General features: G+C 36.5%; 1 protein-coding gene across 1 annotated transcript in view; it reads left to right on the top strand.

Moving 5' to 3' along the window:
- slc45a2 (solute carrier family 45 member 2) overlaps nt 1-12,898 on the top strand; it is a 52,580-nt gene that overhangs the window by 24,862 nt on the left and 14,820 nt on the right. The window contains exons 3-4 of the mRNA XM_039752701.1: nt 6,716-7,071; nt 12,273-12,416. Coding sequence (XP_039608635.1) covers nt 6,716-7,071; nt 12,273-12,416 — 500 coding nt within the window. The remainder of the gene's footprint in view (nt 1-6,715; nt 7,072-12,272; nt 12,417-12,898) is intronic.

Below are 12,898 nucleotides of genomic sequence, written 5' to 3' on the forward strand. Positions count from 1 at the left end.
GTCTAATTTGGATTGATAATTTATACAGTTTGATATTAACTGAGCACTACTTTCCTGTAAATCTCTTGATGCTATCCTGGGGTTCTTGGAGACTTTATGTAAATTTTTTTGTTCAGCCGTTGGATTGAAATAAGTGGAACAACCTTGCCTGAACAGAGCAGAAATGGTTTGAAATTTTCTGTTTTGGTAGAGAACATTATGGGCAGTTTGATTGACTACAGATTTCTTGGAAATTATTTTAATCCCTTCTCGGACTAATAGGTATAAACAATCTTTCTTTAAGAGCTGTTTTGATCATGCCGATGCAGCCACAGACCTCTTACACACAAAAGAAACTCCATGTTCAAAACAAAAAACACATTTAAATAAAATATGTGCATAAAAATGATAAATATTGCTTAAGTAATTGGTTAAGCACTGTAACAAAAGTAAACAAAGATAAATTTGCAAGGATTGGGTAACCATGAACGTCATCTTTTGATGATGGAATATTTGTAGAAAAAAAGGTAGCTCAAGTTTTAACATTGCCAGTGTGTCTAGTAGTGTTAAATCAGTACTAACATTTAGGCTTCTGTATCAATACCAGTTTTTTGATCTCAGTACCAGTACCAAAACTCCAAAAACCCCTGACTTACCCTAACCTCCCTGGTGTGTCATAAAATTGCTTGCTTGCCTGCCTGGTGCACCACACCATCATCCCACACTATGCACCACTTCCTTGTTGATAGCCATGAAGTCCTAATTGTGTCAAAACTTGTAGTTTTGTTTCGTGGTCTATGAAACCAATGTTTTTCTAAGTGTCGAGGGCTATGGAGGATTGAGAGGAAAGTTGACGTTTACTTCCAGTACTAAAAATCTGACAATGCTGGTACAGTACTGTTTTCAAATGTGAGTTTTTTGGTACTTCACCAGTACCGGTATACTGCACAAACCTAATGTCTAGCTCCTACACTTGTTATGAACTGTGACTTCTTTGGGGAATTTATAGATAACTTACATGAAGAGTCTGGGCTGGAGCTGAGCTTCGTGGTGATGTCTGGGTTGGTATCTGTCTTCTTGACTAGTATTGGCAGGAATTATTAGGGTTTTTGCTGGAAAGCGCTCAAAATCCTTCACTCTTGTGCCCATAAAATTAAACCCCAACAAGGCACCACATATCCCTTTGGGATTTCTCAGTGATTGACAGGTACAATATATGACAGACAGCTGTTTATTTAAAAAATTTTTAATGTTGATTTGTATGGCTGATTATCTTCTGCTATCTCCTAGGGTACAGGGTAGCCAAGTGTATCAGCATGTGAAAGTGACATTGGTAATTTTTCCTTTAAATGGAGTTATTGCTGTTATGATTTCCAGGCTGTGTTATTCTGACTCCCATTTTCTAATTTATTCTTTTTGTGTTTCTTTTTCCTTTTTTTTATATTTCTGTGCACTAATATTGTGATTGCAATGCATTTTTCTTTGAGCATGTTCGTGTTGTTTTTGAGGACATCAGGAGTCAGTTGGGCAGAGATCCACTTGTTTTAATCTTGTAGAGGCAAATGAATGAAATAGAACGTTCTTTGCTCCATTATAAGCCTTTTTCTTTTAGTGTTTTTTTTCTAGGTCACAAATTATATATTTGCTTTAAATAAAATTAGCCATTTGGCACACAATACATAAGAAGATAGAACACATAATCTGTATTTAAGGCCTTGACAAGAATAAATTGTGCAATCACACCTGCAAATTGCGCCAAATGTATAAAACACTTTTAGTGCTACTTCAAAACTCAGTTTCCAGTTGTTCAGCAATTTGGATTCATTTTAAATTGCACACTTGGAACTAAACCCTTGTGAGTCTCCCTTTTTCCCCCCCTTTCTGTTGTTAAGAAATAAACGGAAAACATTTGTTCCTGTTTATTTGGTAAAAGAGAGAACAGGTAGGTAAATGCAGCCCAATGAGCTCAATGATGACTCATACATGTAATAATTCACATCACCAAGCTGTTATTGTAATGTGTGTTGATGTGACAAACATATTAAACCTCAAAAGTGATGAACATGATGTATAGACTATTTTACTTCAATTCTAAGAGGGTCAATGCTGCGTATTTGTACTGAAATGTGTAAACACAACTTTCCACAAAACTGTTAGACTTAGAAATTTCCACGCTAGTTGTCAAATTTATATTTGTGGCATCTGATGCTTTTATTTTTATTAGTGCTATGCTGTGCTTTTGAACTGCTGCATTGGGGTTATTTCGCTACTCAAGAGCAGCATATCGTAAATGCAGCAGCACTTCACGGGAGACCCCCAACCCTCCCCGGGTAGTTTATCATATGATGGTTCATCATGGCACTCATTGGTTCATGAGGAACCCCAACCTCTGTAGTAAATCATGTGTCCAAGGTTTGTGCCGGTTCACAGGGGACAATTGCCCCAATACACTTCAATCCACATTGATGATCATGTATCATAGCTTCTTGGCACTTGTACTTCATGGAGGACCAGACACTCCCACTCAGAAAGAATACATGGAATCTTCACATCTGCTTAGCAATTAAAAAAAAAAAAAGATCCCCTTAATGCTTTACGAGGTGACCAAGATATCACAGAGCTGTAGCAGCCCTGCGTAGAATTTTCCTGGCTGAATACTGGTGAGAAGTTAAGCAAAATGACTGTACGATTTTTGCCTTCTACTCTGGAAAAAAAGCAAAGAATTTGTTTTTCCACTTGAGGGTCACAACAGATCACCATAATGAGAACATTACGAGTACTGCCATTAGATTAGATATGTAACACTGATTTCTTTGGGCTGGCAGTGCAGTGTTGCATGACTAATATGTATGCACAGTTAGCCATATGCTGAAGCTATGATCCAAAAGAAGCCTTATAAGAGTCATCATCTTCTCCTCCCTGAGAAAAAAAACATTGAAAACTGTGAAATAATAATATTACTGTTCTTCATTGGAAGAAAAAAGTATAAAGTATCTTCAACTGATATCAGAAACAAAAAAGATGTTCCAGCTACATGACTTCAAATAATGGAACGGGCTGGTCTCACACTGCAGCTTCATCACACAGCTAATATGTTCCCCAAGATTAACATTCTGTGAGTGCAATGATTTTTATTTTTTCAACGTAGTTAAGTTTATGGCCATTTGTTGTATTTCATTTGTAGTTATCGTTCCATCTGTGTCTTTCATTGTTTAAGGTATAGGATAACAGTGATTAACACTGCTGCCTCACAGCTAAGATCACATTTTTTGGCCAAAATAATCAGTCCGAAAAAGTTAATAGGTGCTTCCCCAGCCTTAGGGACAATTAAAACATCATTGCATCATTATAAGCTACTTGAAACTAGTTCAGTCCCCCCTTACCAGTTGACTTCCATGCATTTTGCAGAGTTCAGCGAAGTTTATGAACATTTCCATGATTTTGTTCAACTTGCAGCAAAGCAAACTTTGCAGGGTTTGCTCAACACTACTCATGGGCAATTGTGTATAACATGTTCATGTATAAGCAACTCCAGTGACCTAATAGTAGTATTATTTCTCATTTGGCTGACACCTTTATTCAAGGAAATTTGCATTTGAGATATAATTAGATATATTTCTTTTATTTTTCCAATTGGAGATCAGGCAGGTGAAGTGACAGTCACACAGTGTCAGTAGCAGGATATGAACCCACAATCTCAAGGTCTGACATCCTACCACTACACAGCTACATATATTGTATAGTTGCATAAGAACTTCTGGTGCACCTGATTACCTTACAGCACTATACCTGTAATGGAAGCCGATTGTCTTGCTAGTACCGTGTAATGAATACTACTGTCCAATCAATAATACATTTACTGACCATGTATCTATCACCTGTTTCTGGGATACTGCATTTAGATGCAAATTTTAACAGAAATAACCATATTTGAAACTAAAAAACAATGAAAAGTTAAAATTGGCAAATGAACACCAACTTTGGACAGAAGATGACTGCAAAAGTATGTTATGGTCAGCATCCTGAGATCATCTTTTCTGTGTTGCAGATGACACTGCAATTTGGCGTGTATTTAAGAAAGAAGCCAACTAAGGACCTGTAAGAGTTTCTCAAATTAAAGACTCTGATGTCCGTATCCTGTTATGCAGTCGTGCATCCTGGGCTTCCTCTTCTTTTTCTATTCTGGTTAGTTCCAATTTACCCTCTTCACTCTAAACAATAATAGATACCATTATATGAAATCCTTCATTTCTTGGCATCTGTCTCATGGAATAATCTTCACTCCACAAAAAACTAAAACAATGGATTGACATGTTTCTTGAGAAACCTGCTTTTTAATTTTTGAACCCAGAAGTGAACTTTAGAAATACCAGTACTTTGCCACCCAAGTGATCAGAATAACAGGTTTCAGCAGTGGTAATGCAATTACAAAGGTTTCTCTAATTAAAGAATTACCATTTACACATGACTAAATAATGCAACAGAGTTTACCATTAGGACACTGAAGGAATGACTTCTGAAAATGGGATTTTGTGGTCATACATAAAATACAAATCAGCCGTTTCAAGCAGTAATAGCCATTAGAAACACTAGCAATGTCTTGGCTATATTTTTAAATCAATGTAATGGTACCTTAATAAAAATGTTAGCAATTTCTATGAAAAACATTAAACTTCCAACTAATATTGTATGTGTTACTTTAATTTGTCATTTTAAATTGGATCATTCATGAATGTGGACGGGTGGCGCAGTGGTAGCGCTGCTGCCTCGCAGTTGGGGGACCCGGGTTCGCTTCCGGGAGTTTGCATGTTCTCCCTGTGTCTGTGTGGGTTTCCTCCGGGTACTCTGGTTTCCTCCCACAGTCCAAAGACATGCAGGTTAGGTGGATTGGTGATTCTAAATTGGCCCTATTGTGTGTTTGGTTTGGTGTGTGGGTGTGGGTGTCCTGCGGTGGGTTGGCACCCTGCCCGGGTTTGGTTCCTGCCTTGCACCCTGTGTTGGCTGGGATTGGCTCTAGCAGACCCCCGTGACCCTGTGTTCGGATTCAACGGGTTGGATAATGGATAGATGGATGAGTGTGGTCGTGACTGGGCCTTATGTAGGACTGGCGTTCCTACTAGAATCTTAGCCTCATGATCTCAAATTGTATTACACTAGTGCAACAAAGTTATGTTATAAGTAAAATTTATTTAAGATTTTACTTCAAAATAAATACTTCATCAAGAACACAAATGCAAAAATGGAAGGTCTTTAAGAGTAAGTTTTCCACCAGAAAGAACCTTAGAAGAAATGAGTAGTGTAGTTGAAACTGACACAATTGCAATGCTAAGAGCTGCCATTGCTTTCTAAAACTTTCTTTAAAGTTATCACTTTATTTCTTTTAATATCTTTTACTTTGAAGACCATTTAACTATTATATCACCTCCACTTACCTATAGGGTATTATTACAGTACTTTTTCTTGAAGAGACACTCCTGCCTGGCACTTGCTGTTGCTTCTATTTTCAAGTCTGCATTAAAGAATGAAAAGACGGGTGAATATGATCATATGGAAGAATAATGATTTGGTAACATGATCTCTTTCACATTTTGTCCAAAGAAGGAAAGCAGAGCAGAACAATGTGAAAGGCCTTTTAATTCTAATTAATTCTTATTTCCATGAGTCATGTGCTAGGTCATGGGTCTGCTTTCAACAGTCATCAACTACATATTTTGTGATAAAGAACATTTACCAACAGAAGATGGCTTGTTTTCTCAAATAATATCAGCAATACTTTACTGATTTTGTCAATACTGCATTACATTAACATATTTTGACTATATTTTTTAATTATTGTAAATGAAAAGTCCATTTTTTAGAATTATTAGAAAAATTAACAGCAGTTCTTCATTCTAAAAGAGTAACATTGAATCACTTATTGTATTTTAGCATTAGTAATGAGTGTGTTTTGTTGCTTTCTGACTTTTCAAGTGCACAGTTGTATTAATAAACCTTGAAAAATCATGAGAGGAATGTATAAGCCTTGGAGGGCTTTAGCTTTTTTCATTCTGCGTCAGTGCAAGGCTACCAGCGTCAGTAAAAGTATTGTACAAATATCTAATGAATGTATGTTACCAAACATCATATGTGAGGCTTTTTCTGTTATTGGAAACTGAGTTTTTTATTATTATTATTTTTTTTACACTTCAGAGTGAGCTAGTGAAATATTTTGATATTTTATGCAATAGGAGTCCAAGCAACTGACGGAGGAGCATCAAACAATTATGAGAACATTGGGATTGAGAAAACAACTTTTGTGGTTGGCGATTCATCATTACTCTAGATAGCAGATAACCACGTTGCAAATAGTGAATGGTACCATACCTCTGAATGACACTGAATGTAGTAAAATCTGAAACACAGAATATATTAAAGAAATTTTTTTAAAATCCAGATTACTTAGCACACATAATTAATATTGGTGTCAAATATTCACTCTATACTACAAATCAGCATTGTTAATTCATTGTATAAGTAAAATAAAGTTGATTAGAGGACTAAAATCTAAATAATTTATAACTGCTGCCTGCAGATTAGTTTTGTGACTTTCCAACATAGTGTGTCACAGTTATAAGAAAAGAAAAATAGCAACATGTATTAACTTTAAAATGTACGTTTCGCATGATAATATTGTTTTATGTGTCTCCACCGCAGGTTTAAGGAACCTGTTTTAAAGTACCCAATTTCTTTCATGTAGGTTTAGGTGGTGCTCTTGGATATCTTATTGGAGCAATGGATTGGGGACACACTGTCCTTGGGAAGCTATTTGGATCAGAGTATCATGTTATCTACTTCTTTTCTGCCGTCACTTTTGGGATATTCCTCACCATGCATCTGTGTAGCATACCAGAAATTCCTCTTGGAAAAGAAAGTTCAAGAACCACAGATTCAGATACCACTCTTCTCCTAAAGCATAAAGTGCACAGCAATGGATATGGAACAGTTATGGAAACAATTGATTCTTTGGAAGAATCAAACAAGCGACCCAGATCTTTCTCTGCCATAGGAGAAGCAAATTCAATCACGCTTATCATTAAGCAGCCTAACAAAGAGGTACCTCTATTTCTTCTCATTCCAAAATTTCATTCTTATAGTTATTCCTCTCTTTACCAGCATATTTTATTCTTAAGGACCTTGAATTGTAATTTTCTTCCAGGGCAATCTATTGTATGCACTTTATTGTTTAAGTATAACCTCCAGCTCCCATTGATCCTGTAAAGAAAAAACAGGATTTGAAAGATCGCTAGATGGATGGAAATATATGTTTTAACTATTTTACTGTTTATTTAATTTATTTCTTAATTTCATTTAATGACTGTAAAATTTTATTTTTAAAAATGTTTTAACCTCCTTAGTGTAAGACCCGAGCATCACTTGGCCTGTTAAAACAGTGCAAAAATCATTAGTTCCAAGTGTCACTCAGGCTAAGGTATAGATGCGTCTTGCATAAAACCTGAGGAAAAGTACCAACAGCGTAAGTGCCGAGCGTTACTTGGGCAATGATATAGGCGTGTGTTGCATAAGTGTGAGGCCCGAGCATTACTCGGGCAACGGTGTAGACACGTCTTCTCCTAGCCTCATAATGGCATCTAAGAAACACCTCCTCTCAATGGCAGTGATGACAGGGTGAATTTGTCTTCAGGCAGAGAAACTGAGATGGTCAGTGAAACCTAAAGTGATTCTGGCGAATCTAAAAGTGACACTTGTATCACTCGCACATGTGCAGTGTGCTGTTCATATTATTATTATTACTATTGGTTTTTTTTTTGGCTGCTCCTGTTAGGGGTTGCGACAGTTTCTTGTGCTAGTCAATAATCTCGCCACAGCATTCTGCACCAGTTCAGGTGTAGCAAAGACAATTGACTGGTACCCATATGCAAAGATTACAATAATCTACAGTATATGGAAAGATGTAAGTGAATTGATCACTTTCTACAGATCAGGAAATGATAATATTGCTTTCACCTTCAAGATCATTCTAAGATGAAAAAGCTAATCTTGAGGATCGAGTTTATTTGTTTGTCAAATCTGAGGTCCAAATCAAAAACAACTCCCTGATTTGTAACTTGTGATTTCACTTTTTTTGGTAAGTGCTCTAGGATTTTAGAGAGACTTGCAATATTTTTAGAAAGACCAAACAAGATCACCTCACAACAACGTTCATTCAACTGAAGGAAATTATTTACTAAGCAGCCTTTAATCACCTCCAAGCAGTCAAAAAGTTCTTCAAAGATCAAGCATTGTTAGATATCATAGGTATCATAGACAAATAGAGTTGAATATCATCAGCATAAAAGTGAATGGAAACACCGTGTTTCCTAATGGTCTGCTCTAGAAATAGCATATAAGTTGAAAAGAGAACAAGCCCTAAAATAGAGTCCTGTTGGACTCCACGTGAGACACCAGCAGATGCGGAGAACTTATTTCCAGTATTGAAAGAAATAGTTCTGTGAATAAGCTACAAGACAACCCAATTTTCAGGGGGTCAAGTAGTATAATATGATTTACCATATAAAAGCAGCAGTTAAGTCCAGTAAAATTAAAATAGTACTATCACCAGAATCAACAGTAAGTAATATGTCATTTGTATCCTTCAATAGAGCAGACTCAGTACAATAAAATGCTCTAGACCATGAGTGGAATTATTCCAGAATATTGTATTATATGGATTAATATATTACCAAGGAAAGACAGCAGCTGAGAAAAAATGTTTTCACTAATTTTAGGAATCTCATTTTAAAGATGGGACATAAATTACTAAAAGAACTTGGGTCTAGTCCATGGTTTTTTAAGGACAGGCAGCCATTGGATGCTTAAAAGATGCCAGGACAATGCCAGTAGCAAGACAAGTATTAATAATAAGCTGAACAGTAGGACCAATAACTTTAAAAGTCTCTTTAAAGAGATGCATTAGAATTGCATGAAGGGGGAGGATGTTGACCTTATCTTAGACACAGTTTTTGCAAGAGAGAAAAGGCAAACAGGGTCAAATTGACAATATACTGCATCACAAGTTAGGTACAACAAAGGAACTGAGATAGATATATAATAAAAGATTTAATATTATCAATTTTACCAGAAAAAAATGCAAAAACTTTTATGAGTGTCAGGAGTATTTCTTATAGCATTAATGGTTTCAAACAAATCTCTAGGTTTGTTATCATTTTTGGAAATAAAATCAGTTAAGTATTTTGTCCTGGCTACTTTGAAAAGATGAAAAGTCAGTGCAGTGCATCTTTTTGTGCTGTGTTTCAAAACTTCTTATTCAACCATATTTCTTCAACATTTAACATGATGTTTTAAATGCACATTTCCATATTAATTTGTCAGTATTACTTAAAATTTCCCGTACTATGGATGAAGACTTCAGACAAGACAGCAGGTGTGGTTATACAGTATAGCAGCTTTATTTTGCAGTGTCACAGTGAGAAGAGTTTCAGAAAAGCAGACAATCAATATACATGACAGCGTCAGGGCTCTTCTGAACCCCGTCTGTTGGGTGGAACAAAGTTTTTATACCCCTAGAATGCATGATTTAATATCATTATGAAATGTAACAGTCAACACGTTTATTATACACAATCCTTGAGCCCCTTCAACGCCACTTGTGCAACTTGATTTCTTGGCCCCTTTGTCATGGCGTTCAGATGTAAGCTAAAGGAAAATGTGATAAGGCAGACTCAAGTGTGGAATGCTTAGACCTTGAGTCCTTTGGACAAATATTTTCTGTTTGCTCAGCAAAGCATGCTTTTACATAATGTATGGTTTCGTAAAGCTTACTTCTGAGACATGAATTAGTACAAGGGAACGAAGAGAACATTCATCTTCCACACTACCTAATTTAATGGTTTGCTTGAAGTTTTTTATTCTTTCTTCTTGTTATTAGGGTAACTATATTTTCTATCAATGTATTTTCTAATGTGGATTTTGGGGTTCCAAAGACTGTCTCAGCACAAACAAACATAAAGAAGAAATCAACACTGCACTGGGAACCCAATACAATGCAAAACATGCATGTTCATACATACTCACTCTCAAAGTTTCAACCTGCAATTATGGGCTTGTCTCACATACATTTTGTAGATTGTGAGAAGAAACCTCACATATGTTCATGTGAACATTGTAAAAGGCATACAAGCCAGGAATATGACCAAGGTCTAACAATTTGTCACTGATGAGGAATTTGCTCAGGCCAATATCTGTTCTCAGCCACTTATTTTTCCTAACACCAGCAGCAGATGCAGTACTTAAACACATGGCCAGAATAGCCTTCTCTATCGCTGTGCCAAGGGTGTACTTATTTCACATACAGTGGTGTGAAAAACTATTTGCCTCCTTCCTGATTTCTTATTCTTTTGCATGTTTGTCACACAAAATGTTTCTGATCATCAAACACATTTAACCATTAGTCAAATATAACACAAGTAAACACAAAATGCAGTTTTTAAATGACGGTTTTTATTATTTAGGGAGAAAAAATCCAAACCTACATGGCCCTGTGTGAAAAAGTAATTGCCCCCTTGTTAAAAATAACCTAACTGTGGTGTATCACACCTGAGTTCAATTTCCGTAGCCACCCCCAGGCCTGATTACTGCCACACCTGTTTCAATCAAGAAATCACTTAAATAGGAGCTGCCTGACACAGAGAAGTTGACCAAAAGCACCTCAAAAGCTAGACATCATGCCAAGATCCAAAGAAATTCAGGAACAAATGAGAACAGAAGTAATTGAGATCTATCAGTCTGGTAAAGGTTATAAAGCCATTTCTATAGCTTTGGGACTCCAGCGAACCACAGTGAGAGCCATTATCCACAAATGGCAAAAACATGGAACACTGGTGAACCTTCCCAGGAGTGGCCAGCCGACCAAAATTACCCCAAGAGCGCAGAGATGACTCATCTGAGAGGTCACAAAAGACCCCAGGACAACGTCTAAAGAACTGCAGGCCTAACTTGCCTTAATTGAGGTCAGTGTTCACGACTCCACCATAAGAAAGAGACTGGGCAAAAACGGCCTGCATGGCAGATTTCCAAGACGCAAACCACTGTTAAGCAAAAAGAACATTAGGGCTCGTCTCAGTTTTTCTAAGAAACATCTCAATGATTGCCAAGACTTTTGGGAAAATACCTTGTGGATTGATGAGACAAAAGTTGAACTTTTTGGAAGGCAAATGTCCCGTTACATCTGGCGTAAAAGGAACACAGCATTTCAGAAAAGAACATCATACTAACAGTAAAATATGGTGGTGGTAGTGTGATGGTCTGGGGTTGTTTTGCTGCTTCAGGACCTGAAAGGCTTGCTGTGATAGATGGAACCATGAATTCTACTGTCTACCAAAAAATCCTGAAGGAGAATGTCCGGCCATCTGTTCGTCAACTCAAGCTGAAGCGATCTTGGGTGCTGCAATAGGACAATGACCCGAAACACACCAGCAAATCCACCCCTGAATGGCTGAAGAAAAACAAAATTAAGACTTTGGAGTGGCCTAGTCAAAGTCCTGACCTGAATCCAATTGAGATGCTATGGCATGACCTTAAAAAGGCGGTTCATGCTAGAAAACCCTCAAATAAAGCTGAATTACAACAATTCTGCAAAGATGAGTGGGCCAAAATTCCTCCAGAGCACTGTAAAAGACTCATTGCAAGTTATCGCAAACGCTTGATTGCAGTTATTGCTGCTAAGGGTGGCCCAACCAGTTATTAGGTTCAGGGGGCAATTACTTTTTCACACAGGGCCATGTAAGTTTGGATTTTTTTTTCTCCCTAAATAATAAAAACCAGCATTTAAAAACTGCATTTTGTGTTTACTTGTGTTATATTTGACTAATGGTTAAATGTGTTTGATGATCAGAAACATGTTGTGTGACAAACATGCAAAAGAATAAGAAATCAGGAAGGGGGCAAATAGTTTTTCACACCACTGTGGGTGGCAAAGAACACTATTCTACAATCCCAAGGCCCTATATTTGAGTTCACCTACTGCCATTTTAGAGAGTGAGCACCTCAGAGGGGAGAACATATCTGAGCAGAAGAACAAATGAAAATTATAAAATTCTATTCTGAATGAATCAAATTTATGTGGATCATCATCTACATACCAAAATGTAATACCTTATGATATCAAAGTACAAATAACATGGTAAAAAATATATTTTAAATTATTTTTGAAGTTTGGCTAACCTCTTGTAAATGTGATGTTTATTTACTGCTCGTTTTTCACCACTTCCTTTTTTCATGATTGATTTGTTTTGCAGGTTCAACAGCGTATGACACTGAAGTCCTTGATAAAAGCTATGCTTAGTATGCCAAGTCATTACCGATATTTGTGTATCAGTCATCTCATAGGCTGGACTGCTTTTCTTTGCAACATGCTATTCTTCACTGACTTTATGGGTCAGGTAATATAATTTTATCATTTTCATTTCTTAGTCATTTTGCATATTGGGTCAAGTTAATTAAAACCAGAAAGACAGCAAAAAGTCAACATAAGATTATTTTCATTTTTTTCTGTTTGTTAAACATATGCATGCATACCTGCTCCACTGATTTTAATAAGTGTATTTATTACATTTCTAATTAATAAGAATTGCCCCTCTGTTTAGCCAGTTACACAAATGTAATGAGAAAAATACAAAGCAATACTGACCCTAATTCTATAACATAAGAAATAACCAATACCGATAAAATTGTGTTTGTTATATGTGCTCAAAGAGTACAGTATATTAAGACAACTTATTTTTGAGTGTGTGATGAAAAAGATGTAAATTTTACAATTGCACTGTTTCATTTCTTTCCCACTTTGCTACTTATTTCCATGTATTATATGCTCCTTTTGTCTGATTTTATGAGAAAAATGTAAGCTGGACAAATGAGGGGCCTT

Source organism: Polypterus senegalus, chromosome 4 (assembly GCF_016835505.1).
Source record: "Polypterus senegalus isolate Bchr_013 chromosome 4, ASM1683550v1, whole genome shotgun sequence".
NCBI classification, from domain to species: Eukaryota; Metazoa; Chordata; class Cladistia; order Polypteriformes; family Polypteridae; genus Polypterus; species Polypterus senegalus.